We start from the raw sequence: 18644 nt of genomic DNA on the forward strand, positions 1-18644 counted from the left end.
CCATACTGAGCCCACATCGCTGTTCCAGAACATAGTCAAGGTTTTGTATGATAATACAGAGCAGTTTGCATGTATCTGCCATTTGAGAAAATAAGAAGAAAAGGGAGAGAGGGAAGGTGGAAGACAAGGGGGGAATGGAAATAGCCAATCAAGACAAAAGAAAATAAGAAGAAAGGGAAGAAGATTTGACATTAAACGCCGTGCCGAATTGCATTAGGTAACAAGTCATTGGATTAATCAAGGCCGCCGTCGCCGTCGATTAGACGGAGACGCTCTTTCGTGGTCTTCGCGCGTTTCGACGTGCCTTTGCCAGGACCACGGCCGCGCCCGCGCTTTGCAGGTGTTGCTGAAGAGACCTCGGCAGGCTCCTCGGCAGGCGTAGCAGCCCCTGAGGGTTTGGCGCTGGCGTCGTCAAAGTTACCCTCGCCTATGTAGTAGATTAGTATGAATGTCAATCACAACAATAGCGTGGGATGTTCTCACCTTCATGATACATGTCATCGAGCGTAAGATCCCGCTTGCGCTTCTGGGCGGCCTTCTTTCCGCCCTTAGCGCCAAGGGTCTCGCCACGTTCGATGGCTTCCTTCTCCTTTTGCTCGATGAGTTCGGCCTCGTCGTCATCGGCAAGCCACAGGGCAATGTCCTTGGTGCGGTTCTCGCGAGCACGGGTGTTGAAGTCGACACCGCCGGAAGCACCTCCAGTAATGACAACACGTTGCACCTCTTCCTTCTGCAAGGCACGCTTGCGGATGCGTTCTTCGATAGTGCCGCGGGTGATGAGACGGTAGACAGTGACCTGGCGGGTTTGGCCCAAACGATGGGCACGATCCATGGCCTGGGAATCGATGGTAGGGTTCCAATCGGAGTCGTAGAAGATGACGGTGTCGGCTGCCGTCAAATTGATACCAAGACCACCGGCACGGGTCGACAGCAAGAAGACGAAGATCTCCGGGTTGGACTGGAAGTCTGCGACAGTGTCGCGGCGGTCTTCCAGCTTGGTACTTCCATCCAGTCGGCAGTACTTGAAGTTGCGGTATGTCAAGTACTCTTCCATCAGATCGATCATACGTGTCATCTGGAAGTAGAGGAGCACGCGGTGGCCACCGGGCTTGAGCTCCCGCAGCAGCTGGTCCAATTTGGCCAGTTTGCCTGAATCTGTCACGAAACGACGCATCGATGGTACCTCGATGTGGCTGTAGCGGCCCTTGAGTGAGACCGGTGGCGGCAGCATAGGAGCGTGAGAGTAAGGCGCAGGATCGAGCTTTTTGGCAAGGATTTGCTCCTCAAGTTGCCTGCTGCAGTGTCCAGACAGTGCTTGCCGAACAGAGGGGTTGAACAAAGCATGGTTGGATTCCCGTGGTGCCTGTTGGCCGGAAGAGGACATGGTGATAGGGGGCGCTGAAGCTTTAGGACCAGCGCAAGGCTCAATTAGGTGAAGGCCTTGATTTTCGAATGAGGTGCGTGAAACATTCATGAGATCCTTCATTCGGCCCTCAACGGCAATATCTCGAACAGCCTGGCGATCATTACGATCGACGATGTTCAACATCGAATGGGATAGTACGGAGTTCTTTGAATCGTCACTCTCATCGTAGATGACGTTTAAGGCAGAAAGCCTGTTTGACTTGCTGCGACGACGCTCTGCGCGCTCATAGACGCCAAGCCGGGCCATATCGCTTGCTTCTCCTGCCGAAGTGTCGATGAAACGCAAGAAAGAGAACGCACCATCGTCACGTGCGCTCTTCTGGATGTTTTCTGGTGTCCAGACATTCATCAGCTGAGATAGATACTTAGTTTGGAAGCCCACACGAGGATTATCAGAACCAGGAAGATCAAGTCGTCCTGCAGAGCTGCACAATAGGCGTGGCAACTCATATTCGATCAAGTTCTGGGTCGAATAACGAACATCGACAAAGTTTCCTTCACGGACGAAGGAAGCGGTTTCAGCGAAGTATGCAGCGGAGAATGGGGATTTTGTTTCAGCGCGTTCGAAGAGATCGGGGTGGTTACAGACTTTGCGGAATTGCATAACCAAATTCATCAGTGTGCTGCTGTCGGTGTCGTCGCCTGTGGTAGCCTTTTCGATGAGGTCGATGATGCTAACACGGTTGCGCAGATTGGAGTACAAAGCGCGTTGACGGTATGTCAAGTCACAGAAGATGTCCTTCTCAACCTTGTCTCCGAGTTCTTGCTGGACGTTCTTCTTGACACGACGCAACATGAAAGGTTTCAAAATCATGTGAAGACGCTTCAGCTGATCCTCGTTGAGCTTGGTGTTACTCTGGGCGTGTGACTCGATGTCCTTAGAGAACCACTCGCTGAACTCGTCGTGAGAGTCGAATAGAGTTGGCATAATAAAGTGAAGCAGGGCCCACAGTTCTTGCATGTTGTTTTGAATCGGTGTACCCGTCAACAGAAGACGATTGCGGCAGCTGAACCCAAGCAGGTTCTTCCATCGCGAACTTGAGGAAGACTTGATAGCTTGAGCCTCGTCAAGGATCATGTACTGCCACTTCACCTTCTGGAAGTACTGTGCGTCAAGAACGACAAGCTGGTACGAGGTGACTAGAACGTGGAATTCTGAGTCGCGGTTATAGGTGATGTGCTTGCGATCCCAGAACTTTCGCAGGATCTTGCGGTCCTTGGCATTACCCCAGTAGGGAAGTACCTTGATGTTCGGGACGAACCTTGTAATCTCCTGCTGCCAGTTGTGCAGTGTGGATGCTGGCGCGATAACCAGGAAAGGACCCCAAATGTTATGGACCTCAGCCAAGTAAGCCATAACAGAAATGGACTGGATGGTTTTACCGAGACCCATCTCATCTGCCAGGATACCGTTGATGCCCTGTTCGTACAAGTTGACAAGCCAGTTAAGACCCTTAAGCTGGTACTCTTTGAGCTGGGCATTCAACATGGTCGGCTGCGAAATCTCAATGTCACCCAGGCTGGTCGGGTTCTGGAAGTTCATCTCTCCGTCGTCGAATGCAGCCATATTATCACCCTCTCCTTGGTTGTTGAAGGCGCGGGCACGGTCCTGGGCTTCCTGCACAGCGTTTTGCGCATTAGCCATGGCAGCTTGTTGCAGCACGGTTTCATCTTCAGCATCGAAGTCAAGATCCTCGAATGCAGTGGTCTTGGCGTTGGGATTGGCCACACTGTCTGGAAGATTAATTGTATGGGCGTTTGGCTTGCCCGGTTGAACGGTCTCCCCGGTGGCAGCAACAGCGCCGTCTCCTTGAGCTTCGTCGGTCTTAATCTTGCGCCCGATGAAGTGAGAGTACAGTTCTGTTTGCGAGATAAGGAAGTTGAGCTTGCGCTTCTGTCGGTTGGCTTCGCGGTCCGCCTCTGCCTTCTTGGCCGATTCAAGCTCTTGCTTCTCAGCCACACGGCGCAAGTCACGTTCCTCACGCTCGTTGCGTTTCCAGAAAGACATCATTTCGCGCATCGTCCGCTTGGCACGAGCTTGGGTATCCTTGGTGCTCTTGTTCGTGCGCTCTTGCCACTTGCGAGACTGCTTGCTGGCCAACTGGGCCGTCTTGCGCAAATTCTCCTGACGGGTGGAGAGGGAGGTGGTTTTGATGCGATAGACCTTTGGAATATCCTTGCGCGCGATATCGCGCCAAATCTGTTCGTAGATCTGGTTGTAGCCCTTGCTGTCGTAGTGCAACTGCGAAATGGGGGTACCCTCCTTTGAGCGTCGAGCATCCTTTCTCGTGCTTGGGGTAAGATACAGGTCGTCGTCCAAACCAGCGTTCCAAGCTGCCTCGGCGAGATCCTTCTCGGCCTGCTTCTGCTCCTTGGACTTCTTGGGGCGGGTGACAGGCCCGGCGCGGCCTGACCTGCGTCGGCTGGGTGAGGAACGGCCGATATGGAATTGACTAGTCGTCCCCCCTTCGAGGTTAGGAGCAAGCGGGGTGACCTCACCGAGCTCATCATGGCCATCGCCGCCCTCCAGAGCGCGCTTGGTGGTGCGGATTTTCTTCTGAGCCCGCTCGGCTTCGCGCAGGAACTTGGCCCTTTCTCCGGGTTCCTGGGCCTTGCTTGCCTTTCGCTCAGCCTCCAGCTTCTTTTGCATTTCTTGGCGCACAGTGTTCTCGCGACGGCGCTTGCGCTGCATGTCCTTCTTCCGTTCTTTTTCATCTTGGATCTCCTTTTGTTGAACTTCGGCCATGACAGCACCCTCGTTGAGCACTCGGAATCGTTCGGTGCCAAGAATGGCTTGTCTTTCGAAGGATCTGCCTAGATCGATGAGGAACTCATTGCGGCGACGCTGAGCATATGTTAGTATCAACGATTGGCTGGATATAAAAACGACTTTCAGATAACCTACCTTTCGTCGCACTTCCTCTGCGCGGCTGCTTTCTACCGACCGCTTGTAGCCTTTCTCCCGATACCGTTCCTGTTCCGCGTCGAAGGCAGGGTCTTCAACGTCGCTCTTTTCCGCGTGATCGATCTCGGCCGCAGCCCGGTTAACCTGCTCCAGGTCCACACCGGGTGGGAATGGTTTCCGAAGCGGTGCACGAGGAACGGGCGCAGGGTGTTCCGCCTCGGGCTTGACGAACCCATTGGTGGCCTGTGGTGCTCTCGGGACATCGATACGTTTCTCATAATCCGATCGGTGCTCGTGTCTGTGATGCACAGCTGCGGGCGTAGAATTGTGATCTAGGTGCCGGTGTGTAAAGACGGGGGGAGGATGCGGCGTGTGGACAGAGATGGGGGCCGGAAGAGGCGATGGCTTTCTCGCAGGCTGCTCGTCCGAGGGGCCTGAAAGAATGCTGGCGAACGACATGGGGTCTGCGGCTCGGGCGGGCTTCTGTGAGGGAAGGATGGATTAGTAAATGTTAGTATGTTGGGGGAGGGCCTGGGTAATGCTTACCGCTTCCTGCGGCGAGGCCGGTCTCGGCTCCCGCATCATCGGAGGTCCATATCCAGCTCCATTACCTCGCATCCGATATGGGGATTCGGACTCCCTAGTAGGAGATTGCGAATGACCTTCTGGGTGGCTGGGCGGATGACCATGGGGTGTCGCAGAGCCGTACGGCGAGGCACCGTTGCCCGTGATCACGGAGCTGGAGTAAGGGCGTGGAAGTGGTAGCTGAGAACCAGCCGAATGTCCCTGGTATTGTGAGGGCTCCGGGTGAGACGGGTGAGGTGGCGCACTCCCGTTCAAGGGCGGCGGTAATGTAGATGGCATCGGGGACGCGTGCGAAAAGTGCGGACTTCGCGCGACGGAGGGTGGGCCAAAGGCGGGTGGGGTCTGCGGAGGATGCTGGTGGTATTGCTGTGGCGGTTGTGGTTGTTCATTACCTGGGTAATACGGGTGGTTCTTATTCGGAGAGGTGTAGGCCGGATACCGCTGCTGCTGAGTCGGGGACTGCGCGTTGTATGGCGGAGGGCCCGTCATGATGGCCGCGGTCCCCGGTTACGGGTCGAGCGCGTCGAAGTTCGGTCACTCGGGTCGAGCTAGAATCTGGGGAGAGAATTGAGGAAGAAAGAAGTCCAAGACCCCTGCTCAGAGACACCTGTCAAGGGGGGTTTCGTCTAGTGACGCGGCGTCAGTTGGTTACCGGTATTTGTTTCGGAGTGAAGAGGGATGAAAGAGAGAGAGATGGAGGAAGAAAGCAAGACATAAATACCTGATGGAGGGATGGATTCGTTTGTGGTGGGAAGATGCAGGAAGAAGGGAAGTTTCCGTGGAGCCCAAGAAAGAGAATGCGCGGGTCTAGGCGAGCTGATGCAGGGGCGATGGGGATGAGGATGAGAAGGGAGAGATGAGGAAATGGGTGGGGAATTACTGAAGAAGAAAGTGGAAGTTGAAAGTGAAAAAGATTGGAGAAACAAAGTCGTAAAGGTCAAAAGGGGACAAGGTGGACGAGATTTGGCATTTCTCGTGAATCTCTTTCCTCGTGTCTGGGGTATTTCCACTCCGGCATCCCGGGGGTTAGATCCGAACAAGCTGTTTATAGTGACTATAGTTGGTTTTTCTAGTTTAGATGACCATTTTAACTCTTTCATATTGTTCTATATCATTTTTCTTTTTCTGGCTGGTTGATAATTCCAAGGTTGTGCCCCGATCTCACTCCAGAGTCCATACAAACCCCTCGTGGAGCACAGAGGTGGTGAGGGCGATCAATCAACATGCGATGTTTTTCAAATATTTTCCAAATGTTTCCTCATATTTTCTAATATTTCGAGTTCTGATTTCTGGAATAAAGATCGAAGGTAGTTAACGAGTCCTTTCTGATTTGACTTGAAATCTGTTGATCCGAGTTTATCGTGGAATCGCCTTATCCACCTTTTCTGTAGAGACTATGCCCAGGTGAAGACTCGGAATTCATGATAATCTGCCTATTTTTGTATTTGGTACGTATTTTAGAGCTTGGATTAAATGATAGCTTGATGATATATCTTATATACATCACTACAATCATTAAATCAAGTAGAATGACTTTAATATAAGAGGTTGTCCAGGTGACTCCTTGTGCACATTACATGCTTATAACCCCAACCCTCCAATGAGAATGCAAACTATTTCACACATATATATAATGCAGATCTATAAAACATCTACCTTGGGAGAATCAATTTAAAGAACTCTAGGGAATGCATAGCCTCAACTCAAACCTCCGATCTCATATCGTCGAGTTCCCCACTGAAGGGAAAACTAAATACATCTACAAGTGCAAAAAAGAAAGAAAGAGCTTTGTACTGTATGTGTAGAGATTTCGAGACACTTTATATATTTGGAAATTTAGATATTTAGATATTAAGATAATAAATACTTGACTGCAAAATAACACTACACTATAACATTCACCGGTGAAAGTAAATATCTCAATCTCTTATGGCCTGATCCTGATTGATGACGTCTTCCACTCTTATTCTAGTGGACAACGTGGACACAATCTTGGAAATGGTACAATTGCCTCCTGACATCTCCTGTCATCGTCATCTTCTATCGGTTTCCATTTTCTAATATCCAACTCTATCGTTCTTTTGCCCAAAGGGGTTCATCCCAAGCTTGGTTTTAATATGCAAGTAAGCTGATAGGGGTTAGACCCTTGTATTTCCCCAAATACCTATATGTATGTATGTATAATAATGTAGCGATGGGGATAGACCATCACGGAGTATATCTAGCCTAATTAGGGAAGATCTAGATAGCCGTTGCATTGTGTAGTGTTATATACCGCAAACGGGAAGCCGAAGTGGATACCCAACATGTTACGGAGTAGTTCACTAGTATGTCGGTAATCTCTACGGAGTACTCCGTAGGACTATTCCAAGGTTATTATTGAGATTATGACACCAGATGCCCTAAACTTACCGAAACCCGCCTTGATTCCATGATTGAGTCAAAGAGGTCGATGCTCCGATCAGGCAATGCGCTGAGCTACTATAAGAAGACAGTCACTTAACCTTCTGCGTAACATTATCTTTTTACAACATCACATTTAATACGTTTAATTTGCTGCCCTCACAACCCTCACCCTATTCTTATCTTAATCTTACCCTCACATATTCCCCCTCCAAGATGTCCGAAACATTCGAAATCCCCGAGACCCAGTGGGCGCAAGTCGTCGAACAGCGAGGCGGACCACCCGTGTACAAGCAAATCCCCGTCCCCAAGCCGGGCCCCGATGAAGTCCTCGTCAAGATGAAGTACACCGGTGTCTGCCACACCGATCTCCACGCCATGAACGGCGACTGGCCCCTCACCGTGAAGGAGAACCTGGTCGGCGGCCACGAAGGCGCCGGAGTTGTTGTCGCAAAGGGCTCTCTCGTGCAGGGTATCGAAATCGGCGATCACGCAGGCATCAAATGGCTCAACGGATCCTGTCTCTCGTGCGAGTTCTGCGAGACCTCCGACGAGCCCCTGTGTCCCGATGCCCGTCTGTCCGGATACACGGTTGACGGCACCTTCCAGCAGTACGCGATTGGTAAGGCGGCGCACGTGTCGAAACTGTCCAAGGACATCCCACTTGATGCTATTGCGCCCATTCTGTGTGCTGGTATCACTGTCTACAAGGGTCTCAAGGAGTCCGGTGCGCGCCCTGGTCAGACGGTTGCGATTGTTGGTGCTGGTGGTGGTCTTGGATCGCTTGGACAGCAGTATGCTAAGGCTATGGGCCTGCGCGTTATCGCTATTGACGGCGGCGAAGAAAAGAGGGCTATGTGTGAGCAGCTTGGTGCAGAGGTAAGTTTTTTTTTTCCTATTCCCTCGGTTTACTTTTGAGGAAATGCTAATATAGCGTTTAGACCTATATCGACTTCACCAAGTCTACCGACCTCGTTGCAGATGTCAGGGCTGCTACCCCCGGTGGCCTGGGTGCCCACGCCGTGCTCTTGCTTGCTGTCTCTGAGAAGCCTTTCCAGCAGGCTGTCGAATACGCTCGCTCTCGCGGTACTATTGTGGCCATTGGCCTGCCCGCCAATGCGTTCCTCAAGGCCCCTGTTTTCGAAACCGTTGTCAAGATGATCACCATTAAGGGCAGCTACGTCGGTAACCGCCAGGACGGCGAGGAGGCCGTCGAATTCTTCGCGCGTGGTTTGATCAACGCTCCTTTCAAGACTGTTCCTCTCAAGGAGCTGCCGGAGGTGTTTGAGCTCATGAGTAAGTTTCGGCTGTTCCTATCACTTGATATTGACCATATACTAATGCAAAATAGAGCAAGGAAAGATCGTTGGCCGCTACGTTCTCGAGATTCCTGAATAGATGTATCGTTACCTATGCATTGAGTCTGAGCGAGACCTGGAGAGAATTTGCTTTTTAGAAACGAAGAAGAAACGAAGTGATGTCCATAGCGACAATTTTTTAGCCCTGGTGCAAGGGTGATTAGCAATAATTGAAATACAATACGATAATTTGAAATCTGAAATATCCAGTGGCTCTCTACCTAATAGGGATAGAGTAGAAACCCTTCACCTCTTGTATTAGGTACATATGAACTTAATATATCGACATGAACGACAGAGGCTCGCCTAACATATTATAGATCCCATCTCAAGAGCCACAGTCTATCTATATCTTCCCAACTATCTAGAATCCTGCTCCAGATTCTTCCCCTCATCCTCCGGACTAACAGTAGTCTGAGGACCCCTATACGTCTTCCTAGCATGAACATAATAATAAACCACCGCCCCAAGCCAAAGACTCCCATTGATAACAACGGTATAATTCATCGTTTGAGCTTCAAATACCAAGTCAGCAAAAGCACCAGTCACAAAATAGCATAGATCAAACTCACGCGTCGGATTCGGCCCCTCGGTAGGAATCATAGTAAGAACAATAACGAACACCATATAGATGACCGCAACCCACCCAATGGGCTTACTGAACCTCCCCGTATAGAACTCACCGGGAATGAAGCTATCACCGCCCCAGATTAGACGCGCCAGGATGGGCGTTAGCCATGCGAGGTCGTTACCCGCTACGGCGAGCGAGAAGAGGGCGCTGGAGGCGGCTTCGTCGATTAGACAGAGGAGGCCGATCAGTACCGATGCGACAACTATACCGCACACCATGCGGACAGGCTGGTAGCGCATGAACTTGCGCTGGCTTACTTTGCGGAAGAAGGAGGATAGTGGGAGGGCGCCGTCGCGAGAGAAGGCCCAGCTTTGGCGGGAGGCGGCTAGGACCTGGGTGGGGGGTTAGCGTATTGGTTTTTAGGATTTTGGTGTTAATTAACAGACGGGGAGGGACTTACAATGCTCAGTCCCATGAAGAATTGGACAATCATCACCACGACCATGAATCCCATGGCTCCGTTTTTGCCGAGGGCGTCGTAGTAGATCTATAGTGAATCCAGATTAGAAAGTACATCCCAACATAAAAGAGCAACACAAGACGCAAGACAAAGAACAAACCTGAGTCATCGGCTGTCCGAACTTTGAATTCAAAATCCCATCAATATTCTTATCCATTGAAGACGCAATAACCGCCAACGAAACAAACCCAAGAATACCACACAATCCAGCAGAAGAGATAATTCCCAGCGGAACAGCGCGCGCAGCATGTGTCGCCTCCTCGCTCATATGCACGCAGGAATCGAACGCGCCAATAGTCCAGATGGGCGACAGCCACGCCATGATAAATGCCCAGCCGGTGGGCCAGGTAGTGAGGTTCTCTACATCGCCGAAGACATACGAGCCCGAGTTGACTGGCGGGCTGTTCTTTGCTTTGCCCAGGGGTAGGGCGATGACGGTTGCTACCACGAGAGCGATGTTGAGGAAGATACAGGCGGATTGGATTCTTGGCATCATCCGGCCGAAGAAGATAGCGATGAAGCCGTGTGCGAAGACTGTTGCTGCGTATGTGCCGTAGATGACTGGTCGTGTGGCGGACCAGTTGCCGTCGCGGGCGAGGGAGATTACTGAGAGGAGCATGCTGGCGAAACCATCTGATTTGGGGAGGTGTTGATTAGTTATGGGGGAGTCTGAGGTTGAAGTTTGGAAATGGGCTGACTGACAGTCAATTGAGCATATGCCTCCGATCAAGCCGATGGTATTGCTATATCCGACGAGGAAACTGAGTGGGTTCTTCCATTTCTCGGATGCGAAGTAATGCGTCCAGAAGTAGAGTCCGCCTGCTGTGGGCATTGCGGATGCTATATCTGCCTGATGGCTATTAGCTCTGTGATGTATAGAATTTTAGATTGAGTAAAGCATACCATTGCCAAGCTGACAATAAAGATAAAGCAACTTGCAACCAACCATCCTGTTTAGAGAACCTGTTAACAATTGCCAGAACTATACTCCTGGAAAGACAGTTGCATACCCTAGCCATTCAGTTAGTCATAATGCCGATCAATTTCAGCCTGAGGAGTATATTACCCAAACCATTCCCACCGGACCAGCGGGCATTGAGAACGATAACGTCGTCGCAATGGAAGGCAACAGCCCCATAATACTGAAAGCGACAGCAAATATCTGAAGCGTCGAATAATGACGTCGCAATTCCTGCTTGTACCCGAGTGTCGCTGGTTGATCCGTCAGTGACGACGATCTCATATTGTTACACAGGCTCTGACAATGAGCTGCGCGATATACACACCTAGCAGCTCGGTATCTCCAGCCTGGGGCATCGAGTCATGACCCGTGGATTGACGCCTCTTGCTCGTCTTGGAGGCCACTTTCTCCATTATATCATCCATGGCTAGGGTACGTGTAATGGTTATAGAAGGAAATGAGGTTATAGATAGGCAAACGAATTGCCAACGCGATCGAACGCGTGATACCTAAGATTTGAGGGAAATGAAGACCTCGGGACGAAAGAGAAAGAGAAGGTTTGGATCTTAAATTATTTCGATGGAGGCGAGTACTATAAGCACTGATTCAAGAGGCAGATAGGAGGTGATGCAAGAAGCGCAGATCCTTGCCATGTGGTCAAGGTCTACTCCGTAGGTACTATTAAATACCTTACGATTTTAGAATGCAAAATAGCTAGATCTATCTGTAGCCAATCTGAGTACACACATCATCCTGCATATCTCTCTTTTCAAGGAAGATCCACTTGGATTAGAGACGGCTAGCGGAGCGGGGAAGTACATGGGTACGTCGTCTGCTCTGCAAATGTTCCCCTTTCCCCTTTTTGGATTTATCCCTTGCTGCTTTTTCGTCGCTGGGTAGAATTCAGAACGCCAAAGTTTAGGTTGTGAACGGGTTGCCTAGGTGATCAGGGGTTATTTCCATGACCTTAGACACACTACCCTCAAAAGAGATTTGGTATATTAATTCGAATGTCTTGTATCTCAATATTCAAGAAATCTATCGTTTTTCACCAGCAGGCCTCCAGAATGGAGCATAAAATAATACTTATTCAAACTCCTTCGGGTATAGCGCTTCTTACCTAGCATTTTTCGCTGATTATGCACGGAGTATGTAGATTACTATAGATAGTATAACTATTAGATACCAGATAACATAGCAGTTTAAACAGACGTGCAAATAGTAATTATCGGTCTTGGTCTAATGCACTCTTTTGGTTTTAAAATAACTGTCTGGTAACAGTCAACACATTTCAACGTCGCGCTACGGGCTTTAGTTCGACAAAATATACACTTGGCCGTCTCCCATGAAATAAGTCATATTAATAATTAGGTAGTCAGAAATGGTGGTTCCCGCTTCCTTTAAATCAACATGATTCGCTCAGACATAGTTCCGTTCGCCATTTGGATAAAACAGCCGTAAATATAGATCGCAAAGCGCTCATGCTTCCCTCAAATTTGACAGCCCGATCAATCTAAATTCAAACCTCGGATAGTGCTTTCAGAATTTAAGAAATGTTTTTTTTCCAATACAAGTAGCAGAAAGAGCCATTTAAGCCTATGAGGCGGACCAATGCTCATCCTCAATTGCAGTGGTATCAACACCGATGGTGATATATCCGACCAATCCCTTGCTAAGGTCATCATCGTCAACCGCAACCACAGAGACGACTGGGTTATAACCATTCGTTAGACCCTTAGAGAACTCCATGTCGACGTCATTCTGGGTGCGGTTGATCTGCGTGTGAGAGGCATATGGCTGAAGAGCCATGAGCTTTTTCTCGAGTTCCTCCTCGAAATACAGTTGGCCAGTGCTCACAGTGTTCTCGAAGACGAGAGTGCCATTCTCCTGAGTGGTCCAGTCTGTGTGGACCTGGACATGGATGTGAATAGCTCTTTCAATGTAGAATCCTATTGCAGTTGCATTAGTAAATGGTTGTAGAAGTGACAAAAATAATCGGAAAAACGACACACCTGGGAAAATGGTCTTCATCTGCATCATTCCATGCTTATCGGTTGGCCACATTCCTCGCAGCCAGGTTTGCGAGTCGGTGTGGATGTCGGTGGTGCCAACTTCGAAGTCTGAAACATTTCTTCCAAGTTCAGAGAGAAGGTCCGGGAATTTGGTGTTAGGTGACAACTCAGTAAAGCTAGAGTAGCTTCCTGTGGCGTTACAGTGCCACAAGTCAACCATCACATCTTTCAACGGCTTGCAGGTGGCCATATCCAAAACGCCAATGTCGAGCCACAAAGGGATACCATCCTGAGTCTCTGTCATATCTTGACGGAGTGTTTGAGAGTGCGGCCAGTAGTAGGGGCCGGCTGTAATTTCAGGGCTGAGAACACAGGTATCATTCTGAATCGTCTCGTAAAGAGGGGCTTGGGTTTGGATCCGAACAGTGGTATTGCCTCGGGTCCGGGGATCGAAGTCGCGCTTCACACGTCGCTTGTTGAAGTTGGCAACGTGCTCCGAGCAACGAGCAGACAAATTCGCCTTGCGAGAAAACTCCTTGTCGGTTGGCAGCCGGTGAGGGCCCTCATGCGCAACGGCAAAGGAGGCTAGGGTTGCCGTGAAGAAGAGAGTTGAGAAACGCATAGATAACGACTTTGTAAGAAATAGCAAGTTGGTGTAAATGAAAAAGTGATCTGATGGAATATACACTCATTGATCAGGGAGTAGGCTTCCTTTTCTAATGCCGCGTTGTTTCACCTCTCTAGGGTTTGCTATATTTAATCGGTATTTCGACTTCTCAATGCTACGTCAAAGTGTACGTGTTGTCCAGGGGCTCATGGCAGGGACTATAAGCTCGGTATATAATGGGGAAAAATCAGGATTCAAGCTACCGTGAATAGATCATTGAGCCCCAGTCTATAACTATCAGGGCACTGCGCTTGTGTAAGCTTAATCAACCTATACATATGGATCAGAACAATGGCGAATTTGAGACAAGTATTTGATTATTGGACTTATTATTGGCTTCTTAGAAAGATCGTTAGGATGATTCGCTCCATGTGTGGCCTTGGACTCACTCCTCCCGATATGCCCCCGATCGTTACCCGGTTCTGATCTTGTCAATCCATCCAGAGCTTAGGACCGAAACAAGCACGTGGCTGCAGCGTACCTTGGCACCTTTCAGAAGCTCCCACTTCTACTCCGTAGGAGACTTGGCAATATTTGAGGAAATGAGGACACCCTGACTAGCTTCTCATCGCGAAGTGGCAAGCGTGCATTTCCCAGTTTGAAATCGGCAACTGGGTAGGTAAAGAGGGTAAATTTTGAACTCGGATGTAACTCCAATTTAACACGACGAAAAAGACACTCACTGGAAAGGTGCAAAAGTTTGCTATCATAGACTCACCCATTAGATCTACTAATCCTCCTGGGTCTCCTTGAGACCTTACAATATCCTTTTTAAGCCGAGCATCCTTGGCCTTGTTTCGTAGCTTAAGACACGGGTTCTATAGTATCTAATAGCTCCTTGGCATAATTGATATTGTTTCTTGGGCTCCATATCCGCATTTGTCCTCTATATGGAGCGATCAGTCCTTGCATGGGTCGATGACTAGTAGTGTTCCGTCCTTAGAGTATGAGTAGATTGGCTGAACCTCTGGATCTTGCCTATTCGGCAACTGTGCTCTTCATACATGCCGATGTAACTATCTGCTCATCCCGTCCTACTATATCTGGTGGGTTTTCTTCTACTCCAGTGAAAAGACTAGGTCACTATGGCGTTAGGGTGGAATGCAATTTCCCCTGTTACCTGTAATGGCGGTTGCTTCCTTGGCTAGCCCTCTAGATGATAGTGTTGTAAAATGATCTTGAACTCCAGCTCTGGCTGGAAGATATGCTGACATGTATAAGAGATCTATAGAACTCTAACTTTATCATGATTGAAATACCTAGCTCTTTTGAATTCCTTAAAGTTGCATAATTTAGGACCACGGTATATGATATAAGTAGGCAGTGTTTTTCCAACCCTTGGAAAGTATTCGGATGTTCTTACGAAGTAGTCAGTTCCAAATTGCCAATTCAAGCTGATTATGCCGGGGGAAAGAGCGGCCTCGTACCCGTTGCTTGGCGGATTGTGGATATGGACCCTAGGCTTTGGGTACAATGTAAACATATAAAACTTATGATATACATTTATTCTGCATCTCTGGGCTGCATTTATAGGTATCTAGCTCATAGGAAGTGTATCCTTGCAAAAGAATAAGGTTGAGGATGAGTATGAATAGGTTCAATTCTAGAATAAACTAATATACCATGAACTGATCATCATTATGTCGCGCTTGCTTCCTAGACCTTCCTAAGACACAGTGCTAGGTCTCAGGTAGGGGAACGTCTTCTTCCTCACTGTCACCTCTATGCCCTTTTAGTGTCCGCCTTTGATATAACACTCTTTCTTTTCTAATTAAGAGCACATTGGGAGGGACCTTGCGTTGCTAACTTGGCTTTGACTAATACGAAATGTTCCTAGCTATTTCCAGCTGGTTCTTTTGAACAAAGGAGTGCCGCCTAAAATCCAGTGTGTATACGCTCTGAGATACCTCAGTTTCCGCGACTCACTTGCACCTAGGTAGCTACTCCATGGTTATATCAGAAGATCACCAGGTCTTAGCCCGTACTGGCATCTACCCCTATGAAACACACTCATAAAAGCAGCGGGAGACTAGCTGCAAAAGCCCCACTAATCCTCTATCTACATAAATGCATAACCGTAAGCCTGGAAGCTAATATAGAGGGGTCGGACGACTAAGATAGGCATTGGCGTAAATATGCCCAAAACAAGCATGGCGTCGTACATGATTCGAGGCTTAGCTTGCTCTACACAGATAGCTGTCGCTGATCCGAGTGGGCGATAAGACAGGAAGAGATAGGGACGCACGGGTGTAGGGTGTAGGGCGAAGCATTCGCTTATCTTGAGGTGTTTACGTTTATTAAATCGCCATGGACGGAGACAAAGCTGTCATTCCTTTGTCTCAGACGTTTTGGATTATCTCTGGGAGTTTTGACCGTCTTTCACTTCCAGGTTTAAAAGGTGAGATATCCCGAAGAGTGTGGGGTAACGGATAATGCTAAAGTGCGGAGAAACTCAATTTGATATTACTTTTACAGAGGACATGTACTTCCCAATGGAAGATGTCTTGTTGGCTTCTATAAGTTTTGGAACGCGTATTACACAGGCTCATGCAGACGGGCCTTGTATGGAAGCCAAAAAATGCGCAAAAAGGAGAACATCAATGAGAATGCAGAACAAACAAGAAAGGCTAAATATACACCCAGATCAAAGAAAAAACAAAAATGGAAGTCACTTCCAAGGTATCATCATCTCAAACCGCACCAGGCCCAGGTCCCTTATGATTCGACTGATCTAGCAAAAGTGTGGGTTTGATATAGTCCTCATCGAGCTGGCGGAACCAAGCCGCATGGTCGCCTGAAGCACCGCCTGAAAACAGACCCCGCACCGCGTCGCGGGCAGACATACCTACTGGCTGGTGAGTGGGCGAGACGCTGGTCGATGCCGCAGCATTTGTGGGTGGGCCGGACGAAGGCTGAGGGGGTTGAGAGGCGGATCGGCGGAGACGCGAGGCTCCGCCTGCAGCTGGCGGGAGGTCGTCATCGGAGATGCCCTCGATATCGAGGTCGAACTCATCTGGGTGGGTGGGGTCATTGGAGCGGCCGGGGCCTGAGGTTGGCAGGCCAAACTCGTCGTCGCTGCCTTCGCCGGCGCTCGGACCAGCTGCACCGTTGAGTAATGTCGCGGCGGATTGGCGGTCACGCCAGGACTGATCTTTGTTGCCATACGCGGCAGAGTACATTCTTGTGTGGGTATAGGGTGGGCTTGGGCGGCGACTGTTGCCGCTGGAGTAGCTGTGTGCTCGGTCCCCGGATTGAGGGCGTGGGGTAGTGGTGACGCCATCCAAGGGGATCACCGAGTCGGTGCGTCGCGGGATATATCCCAGGCTCGTACCGGAGCGCTTGTAGTAGGTGCCACCATGGGTCACCTCGGTGTCGAATTCATCGTCCGAGTCAAGCTCTTCGACTACACCCGTGCGAATGCCCAGAATCTCCAACATGCGTGCTGTGGTTCCGCCGAAGATGATGACAGTCAGCACAACGACGACAAGTACTGTCGCACGAAGTGCAGGGGCGTTGACTCCGGAGAGACCAGCTGCTAGCGCAACTCCGACGGCACCACGCAATCCAGCCCAGAAGAGCATCGCTTGATAAGCAAATGGCAGCTCATCGGGAACTTCCACACCACGGCGGCGTGCTCGGTACCGAATGAACCAATTGATCGCCTTGGAAAGAGGGAACACCGCCAGGTAGCGGGAGAGACAGATACCAAACACTGCCACCATGATGAACAAGGGGTTAAACTGGAGATTAGGCTCCACGAAGAGGTCAAGGCCGAGGTAAATAAAGATGAAGTTCTCAGAAAGTTGAGCCATCACCTGGAACAGGTATTTGGTAGTCAACTGCGTGCGACGCGACATGTTATAGTAAGCATAGTGCTTGAGGGTGATACCACAGAACAAGAGCGAGACAATTCCGGATAGGTGCACGCCATTAGAGAAGAAGTAACTGGCGTATGCAATCAAAATAATCAAGCAGCTCTCGATCTTGGGCAAGCGCCGCACGAGAGTGTATTTGAGACCCAGTGCGGTAGCGATTCCAACCAGCATTCCGACAACCATGCTACCAAAGAAGACGAGCAAAAAGAGTCCCACGGCCTCGAATAGATTCAGGAAGGTCAAAGAGCCTGCGGCGCCGGTCTCGTGATACCTCTGCGCTGTCTCGAAGAGCACGATGGCAATGGCATCGTTCAGAATCGACTCGCCAAAGATGATAGTATAAAGCTTTGGCTCGACCTTGTAGAGGTTGAAGATAGCTAGGATAGTGACTGGATCCGTAGCGGAGAGAGTTGCGCCGACCGAAATAGCTTCGACGAAAGAGATATTCAGCCCACTCAGCGGGATCCGTGTCCATAGGTATAGCACTAGACCGAGCACGATTGCGGATATAAAGGTACCGGCGAACGCGAACGTGAGAATCGTGCCGATATGTCGGAAGAAGTTCGCCTGGTGGAGTTCATAACCAGAGGCGAGAATAATCGGAGGAAGGAGGAGGTTGAAGAAGAATTGGTAGTCGAAGGCGACACTGTCTTGGAGGGTAGAGTCTGTGAAACGGATGAGTAGTCCAACGAACATCCCTGGCGACCGTTAGCAAGTCCGTACCAATTTGCGCAAACCGCACGAAGCTTTGTGTATTTCGAGATCGTGCCTGCGCCGCTCAAGGATATCGCCTACCTGCAAAAATTGATAGAACCGTCTCATGGACAGCTTGGATCTTCCTTTGCTGAAGGATGTAGCTGGTGAAGAGAGCGAACATCAACAACAGGATCATGATAAACAATGCCCAGGAGGTTGTGATCTCCTTGGACCCTGCCTCGCTGGAATCTATAATTCGCCATACTAGTTAGATCTCCGAAGCTGAATAGCGTTATATCGCGACATGAGGGATGAGGGGGTGGAGTTCAGGCACGCGTACCATCGGGATCGGAGTCTTCAGAGGCTCTCCCTATAACAAAGATAGATATGTTAGCTCTCAGTCCGAACAGTGAATTCAAGCGCAGCGTCCAAGACCACCGATCGGAGGGACATACGAAGCAGGGCGTGTAGGCCATCGTTCATAAATTGGCTAGCCATCGCGGCTCACGCCTTAGGTAGTATGAAGGGCCAGGGCGGATGACTGGCAGTTCACTCCCACAGTGAAATTGAGATGACAGGACCAGGCGCACATAGCATAGTCCACGGAGATATGGAAAGCGAGAGGTTGCGACAAGATCGAATTGGGTCAGCAACAACACTGCCAAG

General features: G+C 49.7%; 5 protein-coding genes across 5 annotated transcripts; 1 reads left to right on the forward strand and 4 right to left on the reverse strand.

The window, feature by feature from the left end:
• Positions 1–233: 233 nt before the first annotated feature.
• On the reverse strand, positions 234–5404 carry ino80 (chromatin-remodeling ATPase INO80; the record flags this gene model as incomplete). Its single annotated transcript, XM_016741736.1, has 4 exons — positions 234–427; positions 484–4270; positions 4331–4813; positions 4877–5404. The coding sequence occupies 4 exons, from the start codon at positions 5402–5404 to the stop codon at positions 234–236; spliced, it is 4992 nt and encodes a 1663-aa protein (XP_016603438.1).
• A 2130-nt stretch (positions 5405–7534) lies between these two features.
• On the forward strand, positions 7535–8716 carry PEX2_044620 (zinc-dependent alcohol dehydrogenase; the record flags this gene model as incomplete). The annotated part of the gene is made up of 3 exons (XM_016741737.1): positions 7535–8197; positions 8260–8614; positions 8670–8716. The coding sequence occupies 3 exons, from the start codon at positions 7535–7537 to the stop codon at positions 8714–8716; spliced, it is 1065 nt and encodes a 354-aa protein (XP_016603439.1).
• Positions 8717–9036: 320 nt separating this feature from the next.
• On the reverse strand, positions 9037–10599 carry PEX2_044630 (putative GABA permease; the record flags this gene model as incomplete). The annotated part of the gene is made up of 3 exons (XM_016741738.1): positions 9037–9639; positions 9708–9794; positions 9868–10599. 3 exons carry the CDS (start codon positions 10597–10599, stop codon positions 9037–9039), a joined length of 1422 nt encoding a protein of 473 aa, XP_016603440.1.
• A 1725-nt stretch (positions 10600–12324) lies between these two features.
• PEX2_044640 (intradiol ring-cleavage dioxygenase) lies at positions 12325–13362 on the reverse strand (the record flags this gene model as incomplete). The annotated part of the gene is made up of 2 exons (XM_016741739.1): positions 12325–12677; positions 12741–13362. 2 exons carry the CDS (start codon positions 13360–13362, stop codon positions 12325–12327), a joined length of 975 nt encoding a protein of 324 aa, XP_016603441.1.
• A 2735-nt stretch (positions 13363–16097) lies between these two features.
• PEX2_044650 (bifunctional K:H/Na:H antiporter NHX1) lies at positions 16098–18476 on the reverse strand (the record flags this gene model as incomplete). Its single annotated transcript, XM_016741740.1, has 4 exons — positions 16098–17980; positions 18078–18227; positions 18319–18348; positions 18434–18476. 4 exons carry the CDS (start codon positions 18474–18476, stop codon positions 16098–16100), a joined length of 2106 nt encoding a protein of 701 aa, XP_016603442.1.
• Positions 18477–18644: the final 168 nt, after the last annotated feature.

The sequence above is a fragment of the Penicillium expansum genome (genome assembly GCF_000769745.1).
Source record: "Penicillium expansum strain MD-8 chromosome Unknown contig145, whole genome shotgun sequence".
NCBI lineage: Eukaryota > Fungi > Ascomycota > Eurotiomycetes > Eurotiales > Aspergillaceae > Penicillium > Penicillium expansum.